This window comes from Fundulus heteroclitus, chromosome 2 (genome assembly GCF_011125445.2).
Source record: "Fundulus heteroclitus isolate FHET01 chromosome 2, MU-UCD_Fhet_4.1, whole genome shotgun sequence".
In the NCBI taxonomy this organism is placed as follows: domain Eukaryota; kingdom Metazoa; phylum Chordata; class Actinopteri; order Cyprinodontiformes; family Fundulidae; genus Fundulus; species Fundulus heteroclitus.
The window spans coordinates 1,471,436-1,493,595 of NC_046362.1; the positions used below are offsets into that span (position 1 = coordinate 1,471,436).

At 40.7% G+C, this 22,160-nt stretch overlaps 1 protein-coding gene across 5 annotated transcripts in view; it reads right to left on the reverse strand.

The window, feature by feature from the left end:
- cadps2 (Ca++-dependent secretion activator 2) overlaps positions 1-22,160 on the reverse strand; it is a 216,673-nt gene that overhangs the window by 60,617 nt on the left and 133,896 nt on the right. For 2 of the 5 annotated variants that reach the window (XM_036145517.1, XM_036145516.1), the window contains 4 exons: positions 19,568-19,709; positions 17,741-17,860; positions 8,680-8,709; positions 1,349-1,504 (listed from right to left, as the gene is read on the reverse strand). In XM_036145517.1, coding sequence (XP_036001410.1) covers positions 1,349-1,504; positions 8,680-8,709; positions 17,741-17,860; positions 19,568-19,709 — 448 coding nt within the window. The remainder of the gene's footprint in view (positions 1-1,348; positions 1,505-8,679; positions 8,710-17,740; positions 17,861-19,567; positions 19,710-22,160) is intronic. The other 3 variants (XM_036145524.1, XM_036145521.1, XM_036145518.1) reach the window with 2 other exon arrangements.

The window sequence follows — 22,160 nt, forward strand, 5'->3', positions numbered from 1 at the left end:
ACATTTAAGGGAGCCTTTGAAGTTGTCGTGAACTGGAATAGCCTTTGTCACACTGCTGTGATCGTCATACAAATATGGCCTTCAAAGGCAGACAGAGCACCAGACCTGGCCACACAAGTGAAAGTTTGCCGGTACCAACTCTGGAGATACAAGAGGAGGACAAGTGATGAATGATTTAACAGTCCTTTTAGGGGCTACATTAAAACAACTTTTTTCAAAGCCACCCACAAACCTAAAGAGCATTCCTTACTTCATGTCATGTCAACATAAATCTTTCTATCTTTTATTTTGACTGAAAAAAGCTTTGTCTCCACTGCGCTCCTTCACCGTGTCTCACAACAACAACAGTGCCTGATTGGTTGATGATAGGGAATGGACATAAAACTTCTGAGTTTTTGAACTCCTGTGAAAACCACTGCGAATTCGGCTTTGCACTCGTCCGGCTCTAATCGTGCGGATTGAATCATTGGCCTCTTCACTGCTCCTGACCACCCCTTTTGCATAGGGATAATATATAAATGTTCAGCTCAGGTCGCCTCAATTGCGTTTGGTGTGAGTATGTGTATCAAGGTGTGACTCCATTTAAAAACTCTTAAAACAATTTCCACATTTTGGGGTCTAAAACCTTTTTTTAAGGTCCGGTCTTGGTTTTGGTCTTGGTTTGGACAGTGTAGTCTTGGTCGCGGAAGAACCGGCCTCGACTCCACCAGTGGTAACTATCCATATGTAAGAGTTCATGGCAGTGTGTGCAAACTGAACGTGTGTAGCATCTCTGCTTGGCCCCATGCCATCTTACCTCTTCACAGCTGTAACCCTCGTTCATTTACCAATAGATAAGATCATGGCATGCACAATGTGGCAAGGTAAGATTTAAACAACACTTGCTGTTTCTCTTGTGCAAAACCTCGGTTGTAAAATGTCAAAACCTGTGAGGATAATGGTTTTTACTGATTTGGCTTTGACAACCAAGGCTGCTCAGCTAAACTATGGCAGACTACGTAACTAAAGGCTTCAACATTAAGCTAAAGATTAATAATGCTTTTATTTAAAACAACATTTTAGACTTGATTAAATAAATATTAACAGCTATAAAGAATAATACTAAGTCTTACTGTTTTTCAGAAATTCGCACACAGACTAGTAACTAAAGTCGTCTGCATTCTAACTGTAGCTCTGTGAAAGATAGGAGGGCACACTGTCCCTCACTGCATCAACAATGATGAAGCAGCACTGCCCAAAGACATGCCAGTTTAAAAATTGGACTAGAAAAAGGCAAATATCAGCAGGCTAATATCGGTCGACCTCAAGTAATATTTAATCATGCTGTAAGAATATTGGTGGTTCTAACCTTTTGACACAGGCCTCCATCATGTCACTGGCCATCAATTTGAGTCTTTGCTCCAGATGGCTGGCAAACTCAGGCTCCGGCCAGTGGAGGTCCATCACAAACATCTGCAGAGCATCCAACTTCCAGAACAAATCCTCAGAGGTGGCGGATCCATTACTGCAGGAAATGTAGAGAGGGTCAGTAACAGAAAACTGCTTAAGCAAGGCAAATACATTTGAAAGCTGTTGTGTCTCATTTTTTTTTTTTCCGTTAATTCCAAAATTAACAAAGAAAGAACAAGCTAAGAAAGAACAGCACTTTTTACTGTATAAGTTCAGGAAATCTCTGTCTTTAGTGCTTTTTAATTTCCACAAGCAACGCCATTTTGTGGTTATAGGCCACTTGATTACATCAACCATCTATCACTGTAAAATAACTTTAACAAATTAGTGGTCTCTTATTTGCTAGTAATATCCAGAAAATGTGATAACTGCTGTTAATATACATTATATTGTGACTGTTGGGGTCTTCTGTGTGGGAATTCCTAATGACCATATAGACAAGTTTCACAGGCATTTACGGTTTAACTTGCGCAATTAAAATGGTAAATGGAATGAGCTTATATAACGCTTTTCCATTCATAATGACCACTTAAAGAGCCACAGCGACCCACTTGCACTCATTAAAGGACACGCATTCGTACACCAATATGCAGATTGGTAGGCAACTTTGAGTTAATTGCCTTGTCCAGGGACACATTAACATGTGACGGCAAGCTGGAATCGAACCCCCAACCTTCCAATTCCAACATGGCTACTCAACATGGATGGTGGTGGCTCTAAAACGGGTGCATTCTCATTTAGTTCTCATAAGAGGTGGTTTATCAATTCCTCACCATGCTACAATATTAAACTGGGACGATAACATGAACGAATATTTTCATACTTTGTTGAGTCCATAAATAGGAACGCTATGAACAACCAGAAAGCTCGGAATCATATCAGAACTTACATAGAGACAAAGTTGGATGTGTGCTGATACTCAAACACAGGAATTTGGTGTACATGAAGGCGGATGCTAAACCAAGCCAGTGAATGAATGATTACTGCCTTAACGTTTGGGTGGTGGTTGTGGAGGATGGTGAGGTCGAGACTGCGGGCTGCACCTGTACAGCTGGAACACGGCCCGCTCATGCAGCCACGCAGCTGCCGAAAGGTAAGTTCGCTCACCAACGTACATATTTATTTGTTGATTAGTTATTTTTTAGTAAGCTGTTGAAATTGCTGTAATGTGTGCGATGTGGTGGCCTATTTATTATGTTAACATGAGTCTTGTATATCTGTTGTAGAAAATTTACAGTCAAGCAACTAAAATCGCCAGAGCCCACCCCATCACCCCAATGTGATTTTGAAATGAATAATAAAAATCCCTCTGTTCATTCATACCTCTATTTATCCCTATCATTCTAGTTTACACAGAAACATACGATATGCGCAAGTCCACTAGGACCACAGGTACTGTAGCCTTTGTTACATGACTCAGATACGTCAGCCAACAAGGCTGATTAAACTCATGAGTTTTTGTGCATTAAAGTCCTTGTTCGCAAAAGTCTCCATGGCTGAGGCAAAAACATCCACATGAAGTCCTGAATTGTGAATCCGTAATGCAAACCTTGGAGTAGATCAGACAGTCTATACTGCCCCCCATGAATATGGGTTTAAACACAACCAAAATTTTGTCATACCAGCACTTCCAGCCATCCAGTTCTAGTCAATGGTACTAATCTAATTTCACAGTATTACACTGAGAAATGCTCTTCACATTCACTGGCACTGTTATATTTGTTTAAAGGATGCTCATATTTTCCTCACTATTGCCAGATGTGATTTGTATCTGTGTCTCTATACTGCTTTCTCACCATTCCTGGATCGATACATTTTGATTAGTTGGCAATGGTTCTATAAACTACAATTTAAAAGCATAACTTCATGATTAAATAATCAACCATTAATCCCACTGTCAGATGGTCTAAATACAATATGTAGGATATTTGTTTAAGATTATATTTTTATCTTGAACATGACTTCCAGAGCCCTGTCAATTATGTACTAGTAATGTGGGTGCCAAGCTGTGTGTTTTCCCATAGTGAACAGCACCATGAGGACAGAGACAGATGGACATTTCAGTGCTTTCTCTCCCCTGCAAACAGGTTAGACAGCAACACATGGCAACCCTCAGCACCATCAACATCCAAGTGTACAGCGCCCACAGCTAGAATAACTGCCACAGGAGGATGGATGAGAAGGGGAGGGGGCAGTAACAAGTCCTTATAACTCCCTCACTTTTCTCACTTTGCCTTTAAAAGACTGTTACCTTAGAAGTGCCGCACAGAAATAAATACTTTGGGTTGAGTCCGTGTTGCAATTAAAAGCTTGGTAGCTATCCCCCTCATGTCTAATTACTGGTGCTCTTCTCTGAACGTGCTCCGCCCTGCTCCCCGGGGAACGGGACGATCCCACTCACCCGTCTGTGCTTGTTAATCAAGTGCCAGCTTTTTCTCCCCTCTGTTTTTTTCCAAGAGTAGTGGACGGCCAAGTGAAGTGCGGTAGAGGAGCAGTGTGTAGTGTGCTGTGGGAATGGCTGGCAGAGTCACACTGAAGTCTTTTTAAGAAAAACACCCTCAAACAGTCTCCTGAGAACCCCCAAACTCTTTACCGCCCTCCAAAATGGCCATCCAAGCTAGATCTGCTGCACAATTACAAACCATAAAAAATAGACTTCTGTAGAAACACATGAACAGAATGAACAGGTGTACAGTGTGCCACCAATTCAATACTTTACTCTGATGAATATAAAAAATACATAATTTTTTACAGTTTCTTTATTTAGTCAGAAATGGTAAATTATTCTAACAGCAGATACAACATAATGATAAGAACCTCTGTATTCTAAGATAGTGACTTTTGTGTTTCTCCCAGTTAAAGATCTGCCCCTTTGTCCAAATGCAGAACATTGGGTAAAATGCCAGCAACATGGATCATGGCAGCAAAATTAGTCAAGTTCACTCCAAAACCTTTTTTCTTTGATATATATTGAGCAGTGCTTGAAGGTATTTTTTGGATTATTTACCTGCCGCATAATTTAATTGAGGTCACAAACAGATGGCTGGACATTCTGCTTCAGGTGATTCAAGATTCCAGCAATTACAGAAGTTTGTTCAGGTTCTGAAGTAGCACAGCAGCCCAAGGTCAGCACATTACCACCATCATGTTTGAATTATTATTTTTTTGTATTTATAAAGGTTCTTTTCTGAAATTATTTTTTTTACTTTCACATAAACATTCCACTTTCATCTTCTTATTCGAAAATATATTTCCCCAAAGGTCTTTGCTCCCAGTTTTTAGTTCTTATTGTTGAATCCTGAACTCTGACCTTAACGTGGCAGTGAGGCCCTTGCTTTAGATGTTCTGGATTATTCTGTAACATCCTACATGGGTTGTTGAGGAGCTCATTGAGTAGTCCTGATAGGTTGGCCTCGCATGCAAGGTTCACCACTATTCCATGTCTTCTCCATTTGGGGATAATGACTGTCACTGTAGAGTCTCAAAGTCTTTGAAATGGTTTTACAATCCTTTCCAGAGAAACAGATGCCAGTTACTTTATTTCTCATCTGTTTTTGAATGTAATCAGATTGAAGTTTGATGTGCTGCTCCTTGAGAGTTTTTAGCCTACTTCAAATTGTCAGACAACTTCTATTCAGGTAATGCATTGATTTTACATTTTTAGCAGTAATCAAGTCCGGGTGTGAGTAGTGAAATTTAATCAAAACAGTGATTGGTGACAATTTATATTTTGACACAAAGCACAAATGGTTGGGATAGTTTTCTTAATGAAGAAAAACAATTTTAAAAACAGCTTTGTTTGTGATGTAAAGCAAATTCCTAGGTAAGTAATCTTGATCAGTGCGGACAGGGCATCTGCATAATGTATTGTGAGATTGAGTAATGTTATTAGGCCATTACCAGGAAAAATAATGTCAAATACATAAGAAGGCAGCGTATCTTCCAAGACAACTGAAATGCAAGGTAGATATGCAAGATGGGTATCGGTAATTCAGTAAATGGCAGAAAAAACACCATTAAAGCTCAGTTGTAACCTTCGTTTTTACAGCTAACATATTAGCACCACAGGATTTAATTTTCTTTCATTTAGTTGTCTCATTTTGTTTCATTGTCCACCTGTGGATGTACTGTTCTGGTAAGGACTGCTATTGACTGCTTCTTTCCCTGACATGCAGCCACATAACAATTTTGATGGTGAAGCTATGTCTCTATCCTTGGTTTACCTGCTTGTTTCAGTTTACTAGTTTCCTTATTTTGGACACACCTGACTTTGATGAGAAAAAAAAAACTGTTTTCCTATGTCAAGACTTTAATATTGCTTTTGATAGAGTTTTATTATACTTCCCACCATTTTAACTGCCAACTCATTGTTGGGGGCTGTAATTGCTGTTACTCAGGAGCAGGAACTTCATCCAGAGATTTAATTTTGCAGAGGAGGCTGCACAGTGACACAATTGCAGCACTGTTGCCTTGCAGCAAGAAGGTCCAAGACTCAAACCGTGGTTCCAGTTCCAGTCTGGGGCCTTTCTGTATGGAGTTTGCATGTTCTGCCTGGGCTTCTGTAGGTTCTCTCCAGGTACTTTGACTTCCTCCCACAGTCTGTCCCTGCCATGGCACTGAAACAGCTCTCCTAAAACTCACCAACGACCTCCTATTCTTATTCTTCTGGACCTGAGTGCAGCTTTTAATAAAATGTATCACTCCCTTCCGTCTGCACAGATCATCTTCACCTGGCATCACTCACACCCACCTTTACTGGTTTTACTAACCATGTCTTTAATTACTTTACTTACCTTACCTTTCTGGTTGCACTCAGGTCATTCAACTAAAGTCCTTCATTCCCCCTTCATCCCGTCACAACTGGTGTGCCCTAAGGCTCTGTTCTGGGAACCTTACTCTTCCCCTTGACAATGTCTTCCGGAAATGTAACATTTATCTAGTAAACCAAATTCTATACTCCCACCTGCCTACCTGAAATAACACCTTGGTTCAGCACTAACTTTTGAAAACTAAACAGTGACAAAACTGAGATACTCCTTGGAGGAACCAAATCTGTACTATCCAAAGTTGGCAGTTTCTCTCTCTCAGTTGACGGCTCCGGTCTCCCCTTCACCTCAGGCCAAGAATCTGGGTGTCACCCTCAATAGTACTGTATTGTTCACCTCTCACATAAATAATAACAATCAGTAAACATATTTTCAGTTACAGAATATTAAGCATCTTCACCCCTTCCTTTCCCCTCACTCTGCATCAGTTCTTATCCATAGCCTTATTACATTCCGCCTCAACTACTGTAACTTTCTTCTCTTTGGTCTTCCTCAAAAATCCCTTCATAAGCTACAAGTTGTTCAGCATTTAGCTGCTTATTACAAAAACTCCTTCATTTTGCCATATATTACCCCAGTCCTACAACAGTTCCACTGGCTCCCTGTTAGCCTACGTTCCCACTGCAGGTCTTAATGCTCAATTTCATTCTTTTCTGAAATCAGATTCTTTTGCGAGATCATTCCCATTACTTTAACACTGCCTATATCTGACTCCAGTGTGAAGTGTTTGTGGCTCCAAACTGACCCACATGTGCAAAAGAACAATATTAATGCAGCCTGCTTTGGTCCAGCAAACATGGCAGAAACGGGGTTTATGGATTAAACTGTCCAACGGAAGATATTTATTGTGTCAGCGGGTGTTGAGTGTGAAATAAATAAAAAGAAAGTAAATCTCTGGAAAGTTTTAGCTAAACAGAGGTCTGTTTTGCTGCAGAGATGCAGCCAGAACTGGTGGGGCAGAGATTTTAATAACTACACAGAGACAGAGTTCATTCATAACTTCAGGAAGTCAAGCGCAACATGCAATAATATCGGCATCTCTTATCTTTACTCCAAAGGCAGTACACTCGTTGCAATCTTTCGCATCGATGGGAGATTATGATGCGCTGCCCCAATGGACAGACCAGTGAAAACCACTTTGGCATTGCAAAGTCCTCAGACGCTGGATTGTACACGTATTTTGCATAGCCGTGCGTTACATCCCTCATTCAAACAGTTCCTATATGAGTCGTCTTGAGTAGAAGTTTCTTCTTTATATATTAATGAAATCTAACATCTAGCTGCCTCTCCACTGCACAGCACTGTGGCAGGACTCTGCCGTCTTGCTTGCTAATGCTAACCACTATCACCTTCAGCTGCTGCTGGTGCAAAGTTGTGACATGAGTCGATGGAATGTGATGTCAAAGATGCATCAAATCTGTCTTGATGGTTTCCACTGGAGTCACATTCCAAAGAATCAGAAGCAAATTGTATTCAAGACCACATATGGAAGTGGTTTAAATGGGTCTTGACAAGATTGAATTTGGGCTAGATCAACTTTTTAATTTGTATTGATTTTTAGCATAGTTATTGTTGTGACCTTGCTGGATTTATACAGTGTTCTTGAGTGCTATGAGAGGCACTTCTAAATAAAATGAATTACTACTACTATTATGGTTGTTTGTCCTGTGTATCTCTGAGTTGCACTATGCTGGACTGGTTACAATATGGTAAACAGAAAAACATTTCTGGATTAAGAGAATGCTGAGATAAGTAAAAACATTTTATCCCTCGTGGGGCTTGCATATAAATGCAGCATCACCATCATCACTCTAACATCCCTTCATTTATGTGTGCTCAGCAAAACAATGGTCAGCAAAACTAACCTTAACCCAAAAGATACTGAATATATCTAAGACTGGTCCAGAGCAATTTCTAAATTATATGCTTTCATCACAATTTTCTCCCTTCCCGTGTTTCACTATACCAAGTTTTGTTCTAATGTGATTTAAGCACACAATTGTTTTTTTGCAAATAAAATGCTCCTATTATGCATTTGCTCCACCCTTTTCATGTGTACTCTATTGTGGATGAACAGAGCTCAGCGCCATTGGTGTGGTTTTCAGTTTAGCTCCACAGGGCTCTGTATCAAATGCGACTTTTGGTGTGCAAGCGCCCCACCACCGGCAAAATACACCAGACGCAGCACTATGTAGGGTTTACATTCCAAATTGGAACTCAATGCGTTATGTAATGCATTCTGTTTTTCTGTACAAACAATTATACTAAACAGTCTATTGTTATAAGTCTAACATGCTATCATAGATACATAGTAATCACAGTCCTTTGTACTGAGACTGAAGTTTAGATTTAGGAAAGTATTTGAAAATTTTTCTTATTATCCAAAAGTAGAACATCAACTTACAACATATCAGGTAGATTTACTCCTTGCAAGCTGCAACAAAAATTTGTATCTGTGTTATTAGGTTGAGAATCCTTACATTGTGGCATGCACACTTCACAGCACCAGCACATGCCAAAAGAAATATGTATTCAGTGTTTTTTGGAACATGATCAGAAATACATTGAACATCAAAACTATATTATAGCAGCATGCAGAGCAATTAAAACCAATACTGAAACAATAGCGTTCTCAAAGTAGCAGATATATTATGTATTCTTTTTAGCAACATTAACATCCTGAAACACAGAATTTCAACATCAGTGTCAAGCATTCAGGGCAATCTGAGTCAGTCTAGACTACAGGTCTTCATCTAAAATTATATGATCATCTTGATAATATATGACCAAGTGTCCTGAGGAAAAGAATGGTTCTGTCCAAATGGTTCTAGCAGACACTGATGTAGCACTTGTGATAAAAGCTAAATTATCTTAGTTGAAAAGAAAAATTATTCACACCTTTCTATCCTGTCCATTAATACAGGATAGAAAAGAGGAGGCACTTAGGAAATTCCTCAGCAGCACCAGTGCAGAAGCCCCAGGGGCCTAGAGTGATGAGCCTGTTACTGCAGGCAGTTATGCTAGAGTATATCCAGCCATGGGCCCAAAGACCCCAGGGCACACTGCCCCCTCCCCCCCAGCAGAGCCCCCCACAGAGTCAGGTGGTCTAGGCCCCACCAAGCAGCCGCCAGTAGTGAGCCAGCTCACACCCAAGCACCCAGCCCTGGACAACAACCACCAATGCACAAGCAGACCAAGGTGCCAGTCACTGGCATGGAGCCAGGAGGGGGGACATTTAGTGGAGACCTGAGATGTCCCTGGAGAGGGGGCAACCCAAAACCCAACCTGATAAAGAAACACTATCATATGATCCCACCCTAATTCCCACACATGCAAACACCCATAACTGTACACCCAATACAACAACATACAAGAATGGACACTGTACACACACTTGGACTCCCCACACACACCCTATACCCTAGCCAGGTACTGATACCCTAGCCAGGTACTGATACCCCAGAGGAGCGACCAGCCCCCGGACCGGGGGGTGATCCCCTTCACCAGTGTGGAGGGGATCACAAGCTGAGACCAGGGCCTTCACGACCCTAACCTGGGCAACCCTGGCTCATACATCAAACCCCTGCCCAAATCAAATTCAAACTCCAGACTTTTCCAGACTGTGTAGGAATCCTAACCATTTTGTTTGTTCAAATTTTTTATTTAATCCCCCTTATTCTCAGTGATACTTTTATGCTGTTGTTTAGCAACCTATTTTTCGATACAGAACACACAAAAACAAATCAAACTCAACCCTTTATTCCACCAACCTTTTACCAAAACTGCAAGTTAAAAAAAAGAGCATGTGCTCTCTGATCTCTTTGAAGGTGGCGGAGGTTAGTTCCTGGGTCTGCATATGTGACTGGTTGGGAGGATGTAATGACTGTAATATTAATCTACATGGCTAGAATGCAAAAGGAAGGAAAACTGTTATTCTATTGAACTTTTTATTTACCTTTTTTTCTATCATCGATATACGTCTGTCGATTAACATATATCATTATTGAATTTTCGTCAAGCCCTAATCAAAAGTGGCTGTTTTGGATATTTTCTCAACTGGTGTTGGACGCTGTGGTGCTTGAAGTTCTTTTTTTTTTTTTTTTTTTTTGGGACATTTGCTATGAAGCATAACCATAGCAACCAGTTGCTGTTGTACAACCAGGAAAAGCCGATTACTATCTCAAAAGCTGAAATAATACTTTCCCTAAATCCCATGTTGTGTAATCGAGCCATGAGGAAAAATCGCGAATGAGTTGTAAGCAAAGAAATTTTAGTCTTTTACAGGTACAAAGGAACTGCCCCCCTCAGCAGGGTGCCGTTGCTATGAAGCCAGGCTACACCAGACTTATCTCCTCTTTGCCTGGGAACCTCGAGGAGAGAGTCCGCACTGGGGAGACCAGCCACCGACGCGGGCCACACGGGGCTCAAAGTCTCACAAACATCTGCAGGGTTGACCAAGCTGAGTAGTCTGCTTTCTGTGAAACTGACATCATAATCAAATCAGTGGTGGTCTGTCTAAGCTGTGCAGGAGTAGGTTGACCAGGGAAGTGAGCCTCTATCCAGCAGGAGTGCAAAGACTCCATGATGCGACCCTCTCCACAGGCCTGAGACCAGCAAGAAGGACCCCAGAGCTGCCTCCTAATGGCCACGCTTTGAGCTAGCTGCATGCTTCTTGCTGCTGCTGAGATAACCAGCTTTCCCTTGAAGTAATTCACTGGCAACCGGCGTCACAACCAAAGACAATAGTAGAGGTTTGGCAGAGAAATAAGCAGTAAAAGTTAAATGGTTTACTTAATAATTTTCACGATATTTTTAAAAACATCTGGAGCTAACAGGCCTAGATGTTGACCGAATGTGTTTTTACGGTTATAACAAACTTTATTTCCATAAGGGTTTTATACATTGATGGGATAATGATGTCTGTGTTCTCCGGTCCGCTCATTACAACTAAATGAAACTTAAGTCTTTTTACAATTAGCGCAGAATGTCCACAAGCATAATGGTATTAGTTCCAGATAACATCCGTTCTTCCCGGATTTCAGAAGGTTCTTTTTAAACATAAGGTTTGTTTTCGCTTCACTCCACCACCATTTGATAGTGCTATGAGCATTATCACCACATTAATATGGAACATTAATGTCGATTTAATGGTATTTTGTATAACTTTAGGATTAATCAATTTCGCGACCGATCACTACAGCGACCCCTAGCTTCCCAGAGGTATAATCGCATTAATAAAAGCAAGTGTCCTAAGTTATGGATTTTACTAAGCAAATCATTCTTTAAAATGTTATTTTATCAAATAATGCTTTCTCTAACTCATGACTTGCATTGTAAATGGGTTGAAACACATTCCAAATGTTGTTCTAAATTAGTGTGTGTATATAGTTCCTTAGCTTACTTTTATCTTAATTTTGCTTCGTAGTTTTAGTTAAATTTCACTGGTCTAGTTGAGAGGATTTGTTGATTGAAATGTAGTGTTAATTCAGATAAACATCATTCTATAGTGATTTTATTTCTGTTAATAAATTCTTAAATTTGAAGAGAAGTTGTCACTCCTTTATTCCATATGTGTACAGAGCTTGCTGTTAAAAGAACGCCAGTACTCAAATAATTTGTTTCAACTGTTGTCCTAACATCAGCTGTTGGGCTGATATTCACCAGATGATACCTAACAGACAGAGAGTTATTTATTAAATATTAAATAAATGAAAACAGCACAACACCCATATGAGTTGAAAAGGAGGTGCTAAGGATGCAGAGCAGGAGAAGAGAGAAAAGGAGGACATTAAGCCATGGAGGCACTCCAGGACTGTTTTGAGTGGAACATGTTCAAAGCTGCTGCAACATATGACAACAAGATCGACGTTGATGAGTATGCCATGATTGTGTCAGCCTACATAAACAAATGCATTGAGGACGTCAGCACCACTAAGACCATCATCACCCGAGCCAACCAACAACCCTGGATTACTGTGGAGGTCCGTCAAGCACTAAAAGCTCAGAACTCAGCCTTCAAGTCTGGTGACAAGGAGGCACTGAGGACAGCGAGAGCCAACTTGAACCGTGTCAAGTTGAGGTGCCCTGCCTTGACACAACCGGCGTGTGGCAGACTCTAAGGAGAGTCAACCCGCGGAAGGCCCCAGGCCCGGACAACATTCCTGGGCGGGTGCTGAAAGAGTGTGCAGCTGGCTGGTGTCCTCACAGACATTTTTAACACCTCGCTGGACCAAGCCACAGTGCCAACATGCTTCAAGTCTGCTTCCATCATTCCAGTGCCAAAGAAACCTCAAGTCACCCGTTTGAACGACTACCGGCCTGTTGCACTGACTCCCATCTTGATGAAGTGCTTTGAAAGGCTGATAAAGGAACACATCGTCTCCAGCCTCCCCCCAACACTCGACCCGTTCCAGTTTGCCTACCGGCGGAACCTCTCCACTGAGGATGCATCTCCTCTGCTCTTCACCTGAGCGTGGCACACCTGGAGGAGAAGAACACACACGTGTGGATGCTGTTCCTGGACTTCAGCTCAGCATTTAACACCATCACGCCACAGCACCTGGTGGGAAAACTAGAACATCTGGGCTTCGGCACACCTCTTCACAACTGGCTGCTAGACTTCCTCACCAACAGACCTCAGTCAGTCCGGGTCGGACAGAACACCTCTGATGTCATCACCCTCAGCACGGGCTCCCCTCAGGGCTGCGTCCCGAGCCCCCTGCTGTTCACCCTGATGACACACGACTCAGGTTCACCACCAATCACATCGTGAAGTTTGCAGACGACACAACAGTGGTGGGCCTGATCAGAGACTACAACGACCAGGACTACAGAGAGGAGGTGGAGCAGCTGGTGGACTGGTGCAGAGACAACAGCCTGATCCTCAACGTGGAGAAGACGAAGGAGATCATCGTCGACTTCAGGAAGAACCGGCCTCACCATGCTCCACTGCTCATCAACATCTCAGCTGTGGAGGTGGTCAGCAGCACCAAGTTCTTGGGGGTGCACATCACGGACAACCTCAACTGGTCTGTGAACACCACGTCACTGGTGAAGAGGGCACAAAAGCGACTGTACTTCCTGCGGAGGATGAGGAGAGCCCACCTGCCCCTGCCCATCCTCACGACCTTCTACAGAAGCACCATTAGAGAGCATTCTTACCAGCTGTCTCTCTGTGTGGTGTGGAGGCTGCAGTGCCTCCGATTGGAAGAATGTGAGGAGAGTGGTGAGGACAGCAGAAGTGATCATAGGGGCTCCTCTTCCCTCCATTAAGGACATTTCATACCAGCGCTGCGTGGCCCGAGCCCGTAACATCATCAGGGACCCCTCACACCCCCACCATGGACTGTTCTCCCTGCTGCTCTCTGGGAAGAGGTTCTGCAGCATCCGCTGCAGGTCCACCAGGTTCTGCAAAAGCGTTTTCCCTGTCACCATCAGACTGTTGAACTGGTTAAGTTATAAACTGGACTCTGTACCACATTCACATATTTGCACATTTGCATCATTGCACCCTTATCCAGCATTACAGATGCTGCCGAACTCGCAGTCTCTAAAATGCATTCTTGCACAAATCATTTCTGTACATACAAATGCTTTTTAAGAAATACTCACCTGTATACTGGGATCGCACACTGTCTCTTTGTCCTGCACTGTTTTACATATCAATTGTTGTACTGTTAAATCACTGCTGCACTTTACCCTGTAACTTTATCTTATCCTGTAATCTAAATTTCAAGCTGTATGCAAACGAAATTACATTCTGTACGTACTCTGTGCATACAAAATGATATAAAATAAAGTTGTCTAAGTCTAAGTCATCTCTTATTATAGGAAATGTGAGATTTGTGGGAAACAAGTTGGAAGAACTTCAAGCCTCAACAAGGACCCAGACAGAATGTCGGCAATTCGGTAATATATGTTTCACTGAAACATGGCTGAAGGATCATATCATATCCCTGACTCAAGCGTTTCTCTGCCAGACTTTCTGACCATATGAGCAGACCGAGATTTAAGGAAGAGCGGAAAGAGCAAAGGTGGCGAACTGGTGAACAACAGATGGTGTCACCCAGGACATGTCACTGTGAAGTTTCATCTCTGCAGCAGTGAGTGTTAGCAGTGAGGTTTTGTCTATATTTTTACCTAGAGTGTTCACTACTATTCACTACTGTTATTTTGGCAACAGTTTACATTCCACCATAAGCTGTTGTTGACATGGCAAGTGTCATAATGTCATCAGCTCAGTTGTGGATAAGTTACAGACACAAACTCCAATTGGTTTTCTGGCAATATATGGTGATTTTAATCACACCTCACTCTCTGCTACACTTCCAACTTTTCAACAGTTTGTCACGTGCACTACTAGAGAAAACCAATCTCTGGACTAAGGCAAGGCAAATCCAATCATAATCTGTTTTTTTATCTGCTCAGAATACAAGCCTCTTTTTTAAAAGGTAACTGCAGTAAAGAGAACTTTGAGAAAATGGAAGCTAAAGAAACCTCAAGGGTTGTTTTGAACATCAGTTCCATGATTGAGTGTGTGACTGAGTAGGGATGGATACCTTTCAAGAGGCTACGTCAGAATTACAGGAGGATTCCCAGATCTCAAAAGGAAGACAAAGAAAGGACTCCCCTTTATCTTCCAAAGAGAACCAAAAACCTCCATCCCCACGGACACCGATCCAGACTGCACCACCTCTCCCTCTTCTCCACAAAGTCCAGATGTTCCTTTTCTGGAATTTTCTCATAACGTGAACAAAGTTTTTAAGATTGGCCTACAGCTGACATCCTCTCCACATAGCCATTCTGACTGCTCTGTGAATAAACCAGCATCTTCCAAAGGCCGCAGAGCCCCAGATCCTCCCCCTCTACATGCCTGTGCTCAGGACCTTCAGATAACTTCTCTGTGATACAGACCGGGCCCTGGCAGCACGTTTATCAGACATGACAGTTTCCAGCATCAGCCTGGGCCTTTTGTCAGAGCATATAGAATATCTGTAATGATACGTGTCATAAATAAGAAAAGCAAAAGGATAACAAACAGGAATAATCAATCGTACTTAAAAGTCATAAACTGTCAGATGCAACCTGCCACAGAGACAACATCAACCACTAAGTCATATAAACTGGATTTATTAAACATTAGATCTCTGTCAGGAAAATCCCTTTTAATTAATGACTTCATTATTAACAATAATCTTGATGTAATGTTTTTACCAGAAACATGGTTACATGAATCTAATGAAGCAGCTATTCTGATGGCGTCGATTCCTCCAAACTAAGAGGAGGAGGACAGCAAAGGAAAGGTGGAGGAGTGGCAACATTGTTTAATTATTCACTAAAGTGTCAAAAGGTGTTTTTGGGAACATTTTACTCTTTTGAACATTTGGATCTCCAGGTAAAGAGCCCGGTACGAACAATGTTTGTGAATGTTTACAGGCCTCCAAAGTCCACATCAAACATCTTAATGATCTTAGTGACCTCCTATCTGTGATATGCGTTGATTATTACTGTTTAATTATTGTGGGAGACTAACTTTCATGTTGACAACCTTGAAGACAGAAGTGCAAAAGAACTGTGTGACACACTGGTTTAACTCAACATGTTAAACAACCAACGCAAAATGAGGACATATTTTAGACTTGATCATCACTAAAGGTCTAAAGATTTCAAAGGTCAATGTAACTGATGTTGCCCTATCTGATCACTTTTCTGTTACCTTTGAATGCATAATTTCCAGAGACTCATTTAGCCAAACGGAGATCGTAAGAAAACGCACCTTTAAGGACAATGCCACGGAAAACTTTTATTCAAGCTTACTCTGTTACTTCAACCTAGGGCTGCAACTCAGTAGATGAGTTGCAGCATTGCTCCAATTAAAGTGAATTTTTTTTCCAGTAAGAAAAAAATCTCCTTGGAGAAATGCTCCTGCAGTTAGAAGTGAAAAAAGGGAGTGTCGAAAAGCTGAACGCAGGTGGAGAAAGACGAGACTCCAGGTTCACTATGACATCAATAAAGAGAGACTTTACAGATATAACTTACAACTGAAAAATGCAAGGGAATCTTTCTTCTCTGAGATCATCAAAAATAACATTAATAATGCTTGTACGTTATTTGCCATAGTTGACAGGTTAACAAACCCTCCTGTGTCCGTGGCTTCTGAACTCTACTCCACCAGGGCCTGCCATGAATTTGCTAACTTCTTTACTGAGAAAATCCTAACGATCAGAGGATCAGTTTGTACATACATAAAGTTGAGTACCAAAGCTGTCTCCAACTAGAATTGATCTTGACCAAATGTCTCTGTGAGTTAGCCTGGCCAAAGTGGCAAAAGAAGGCAGTCAGGCAAAAGATGTCCAGTGCAGCAGGTGGTTTATTCACAAAAAAAGATGTTGAAAAAAATATTTACAAAAAATCCCCAAAAAGAACTTAAATGTTTAACATGGCTCAACAGATCAAAACTGAACATAAAGCAACCAAAATGAATGTCACGTGCACACAGATACACTCTTGTCTTTTATACCCTTTCCCTAAGGTACACAAAATGGCCTCCAATGGACTCTCCCACACAGGCACCCCCAAACAATCGATACTTTCCATATCATTGGTTAAGTCAATACAATTCAGCACTATATCTGACCATGAAAACAACAATGCAAATTTAAATACAACAGCATGAAAGTACACAATGCCAAAACTCAAGGACAAAAAGACTGAAGTAGGTATCACTTCCCCCTCTTCAGTTGGTCTCTTCCTGTGCCATTCCTCCAACAGGAAGGCCTAATTTCCAGGAAGTGAGGTAACACCTCCTCCTGCAACACATCAGGTAAGTTCACTAAAATAAAATACACAAGATAAATGAAAAACAATTACAAATGAACTGAATGATTTAAACCAAGATGTTATAGTAAATAATCAGTAGAAATGCAAAACATAAACAAACCCGGGATAGTATATATTTGCAAACTAAAGACTAAATACAATATGGCTAAATCAAACAAACCAGAATGTTACCAAAATATGTATAAACAGACAAATGGTGTTCTCACCCACTTTGTCACAGTCCCAATTGAGCCAAATCAACTACAAAAGCTTACAGGAGATCATGCAGCAGCACGAAACTAGAGCCAAGGTTTCGTGTCGATGAAAACACAAAGATCTGTGCTCAGTAAGCTCTAGCACAACTTAAGCACTGGAACCAGTTTGGTGGAAAAATGCCCCTCTTAATTTGGACACTAGTAAAGGAAATGTAAGTACCCTTAGTTCAGTTGTATATACTTCTATCTGTCCAAAGGTCTTTGACTCATTTGAATTTAATTGGAGAAAGAAGTGGAATAAAGGTTAAAAATTATTACGACTTAATGTCCATGATGAGTGCACACAAACTCAAAGTTTTGGGTGTTTTCTCAGATGCTTTGAAGACCTATAGTGTAGACCCTCATAGGCATCACCTGGTTCACCATACATACGTGTTCTCATAGAGAGGTCCAATCCAAGTAGGCACCGAGAAGCTGGGCATCTGTGGCAAAGTGAGGGGAAGGCTGGGGACTTTAGGAAGAGGAACGTTGGCCAGATTGTTAGTTAATAATCTGCCGGGTCCATACCAGTGAAAAGGATGATTTTAAAAGAATAAAAGGACAGAGCAAAACAAGTGAGAGAGAGGAAGTAAAGCAACTGTAACCTTTGTTGTTTAGTTTCTGATAGCCTCAGATGATTAAACAGGACATGCAAGTCACCACCGTAGAAGATTCATGTTTCGGTTACTTATTTATCTTTGCTGCTGAGATTAGAACACTACCTTTCCAGTTCCCTTTCATTTTCTGGGTTTTGGATATTTTGATGCAGCAACCAGCATCACAGGAGCATGACCTTATGAAAACACTTCCTGCTGTCAAAAGCACCAATTCAACATAGAATCTGGTAGAGACCCAGAGGAAAGCTGTCTCAGAACTACTTCTAACTATGCTAAGCATCTGTCAAATCCTTATTGAAAAGAAAATGATGCCGAAACACCTTTAAACATAAAAAACAGCTTGCCTTGCCTGCATATGAATCGTTCCACATGAACTTGTACTAGATCTTCAAAAATAACCTGACTTCATTTGAGCCTCTAACTAAATGGAAGAAAAATTAACTATGTTCTAAAAGTAGTTTTCAGTTATTGGTCAAATGAAGCCAAACGAGAAGTGGGAAGGCGCAGTTAACTTACCGTATTTTTTAGACAATAAGTCACACCTTTTTTCACAGTTTGTCCGATCCTGCGACTTCTAGTCAGGTGCGACTTATATATAAACTTATAATGGTAAATCATATTGACCAACATGAAACAAGTAGTAAACATTACCGTCTGTAGCTGCAAGAGGGCGTTCTAGGCTTGTGAAAACTATATGCTGCTCCTGTACCACTGAGAAATTAATTGAAACATTAACTTATAGACAACAAAGAACACATGTTTGTATGTTGTTTCGCTGTTCAGTATGCATGCATGCAGCGGAGCGCTGCGTAGGGCAGCTCGCAACACTCAGCTGACAGAATCCTGTAACTGGGCTGTCCGTGAAGCTAGTAACAGCTCGCGCTAGTTTACTGACAGGTCTGTTGTCAGGGATTATTAATTAATGAGCAACTCAAGTGCTTTGCTGAAGCACTTGAGTTTTATTTTGCTCTTAAACGTCCATGTTGTACAGTTATCTTAGCACGTAGCACCCCTACGCTCACGGTCCAATTTCAGCATAATTTTGACAACGGCCCGTTGCGCTGAAATGTGAGAATATGAGAATTGGTGGCTTATACTCCATTCAACCTCCCAGGTATGTTTCATATTATTCAGTCGATTATAGATGCAGCTGTGTCATTGAATAAGTTGCCTCATCAGATTAAATGTCAGTTTTCAGTCTTGGATTGTGTGAAATAAATTTCTAAATAAATGTGAGTTATAGTCCTGTGCGATTTATATATGTAATTTCCTTCTTTATGATGCATTTTTAGACTGATGCGACTTATATTCCGGAGCGACTTATAGTCCGAAAAATACGGTACTAATTTTACCTCAGTCAACCTAAACAACACATTTTTTTGACCAAAACTGTTAAAACAAGAAGTGTGTAAACAAGCCTAAACAAGTCAGACTACCAACTTCTAATATTTTATCCAGTTACAGCTGCAAATGACACTCAGGTTAACAAAACTGCGACTGGACTGAAAAAAGTTAAATAGACACAATATTACAGTTAAATAGACCCAATATAACACCACAATAAATGCTACTATCGCTTTAAAGCTAACACATGTAGTCTTACTTGACTGACTGCCAGGTCTCCTGCTCAAAGCCCCGGTGGATCGACTGGGCAATAGATGTCTCCATGAGATCAATGTATCGCACCACCAGAGGGATAAACACCTCCTGAAGGTGTTTGTGGAAAGCTCCATTGCAAAGATGAGCTGTGGGAATGGGACAAACAGAAGACAAGGAGATCACATCTTTAGACTTGTATCATCATTCATTTCAAGAAAAAGAATCCTCTAGAAACTTACATTCTGAAACAGAATATTTGATTAAAAATAATAATTCAGGCACCTGACTTCAGCCAAGAGACCCAACTGTCATAAGTGTTTTTTTTATTTTGTTTAAAATAAAAAAAACCTGACCACATACTACAGTACATAAATTTGCACTTAAACCTGGTAAAATATTCGCACACCTTAAAACTTTAACATGCAGACACATTAAAAGCACAAATTTTAAAACCATAACTTTACTATAGGTAACTTCAATCATGACTCCCCATCTAAAACTCTCCCAACCTTTCATCAGTTTGGTAAGTGTACTAAAAGAGAGAATAAAACCATTGACCTTCTTCTGCAAATTATCAATGTGTACACATCCTTTGCTCTCCCCCAACTAAATAGGTCAGTTCACAGTCTTGTCCGATTTTCACTTGAGTATAAGCCTGTTGCAATAGGTTACCATTAAGATAGTTAAGAAATGGTCCTCGATAACAAGCCACTGATGGAGAGGCCATAGATAGCTTAACAGTGTGTATTTCCAACGATATTGGCTTCGCTTCATCCATCCATCCATCCATTTTCTGACCCGCTTATCCCTCGGCAATTCACAACACATATCATCTCAAGGCAATTTACAAAGTCAAATTCAATAAAACCAGATTGTTTAAAAAGTTTCTAAAACTGGGAGTTGGTTCCACAGGAGCCTGATAACTAAAGTATTTGCCTCCCATTCTACTTTTAGAGACTCTAGGAACCACCAGCAGACCTGCAGTCTGAGAGTGAAGTGCTCTGTTAGGAACATACGGGGTAATCAGAGCTCTGATATATGATGGAGCTTGATTATTAAGGGCTTTATACGTGAGAAGGAGAATTTTAAATTCTATTCTTGATTTAATAGGAACTCAATGATGGGAAGTGAAAATAAGAGAAATATGATCTCTCTTCTTAATTTTTATCACAACTCTTGCTGCAGGATTTTGGATCAGCTCAAGGCTTTGTACTGCATTTTGTGGATTTCCTGATAATAAAGAATTACAATAGTTCAGTGATGAAGTAACAAATGCATGGACTTCTGTGTAGACTGTTGTATCCTCTGTTGTTTTTACAGAGAAGGGTTCTACTGTCCCAGACAAAGTAGATGCAGAATTTATTCAGACATATTCAAACAATAAAATAACCGGAAAACTCCTCCCTGACCGTCATTAGAAATGGTTACAAATATCCTTATTAGTTTATTATAATGATTATTAAATACCCACAAGTACACTGCAAAAAGGGAACTAAAAGTAAGTAAGATTTTCTGGAAATTAGTGTATTTTCCTTGATTTGAGCAGCTAAAAAAAACAATATTTTGCACTTGAAATAAGAACATTTCATCACCATTATCTTATTTCAAGTGCAGGATATCTAATTATCTTATTTTAGGATATACTCATTCCACTGGCAAATACTATTATTTAGCTGCTCAAATCAAGGGAAAATATCCCAATTTTAAGAACATTTTATTTACTTTTAGTTCCCTTTTTGCAGTGTAGTTTTAGTTGAAGAATGGATGTTTTTAATTCTGAATTTTGTGTTTTAAATTGTTTTTCATTTCTGGGTGGGGGGGGGTGGGGGGGGGGGTTAGAGAAAAAAAGTGTCTCGAAAAATACGTCTAACTATAAAGATTCAGCCTTGGTCTGGGCCTCAGAGGGCCCAGTCTTGGTCCAGACCAAGACCAAGACTACATCACCGCTTGCTGTGACCCTCGACTAACAGCTGCAGTGGACTACATAGAGGTACTTAACAAAAAGGTTAAGTACGCGGCCAATAAAAACAGGGCCAATCCGACAGTCAGCTTGAAAGATCAGGAATCAGAATTTACTTGTACGTGGTTTAATCTGAGTATAAATCTATCTGTTCTGCTTCTCGCCTCAGAGGTTTGTCAGAGAACATTAGAGAACGACCAGTCTCATGAAGACCAAGGAATACAGCAGACAGATCAGGGAGAAATGTCTGGTTCAGTTTAAAGCAGGTCCAGGTTCTACAACAACATCCCAAACTTTGAACATCTCCCTAAGCTGTTCAATCCATCATCTGGATAGGGAGAGAGGATGGACCACCCGCAGACCTACCAATACTTGGACAGCCACCTAAACTGACATGGAAGGTCAAACAGACGGGCTAACCTCTGGTGAGAGGATTAGGAGGAACAATTCAAGAAAAGGTTGCACACTGCCACATACACTAAGAATATTTTATACAAAAAAGTATTTTGTCTCTTACAAAAAAAATCTATTATCTACTTTAATGTTATGTCTTTCATTTTAAACCGCAGCAAAAAAGAAAAGCCATACTGAATGTCTCTGTACAAACAATACACTTTTGTTCAAACAATAAAGTTTG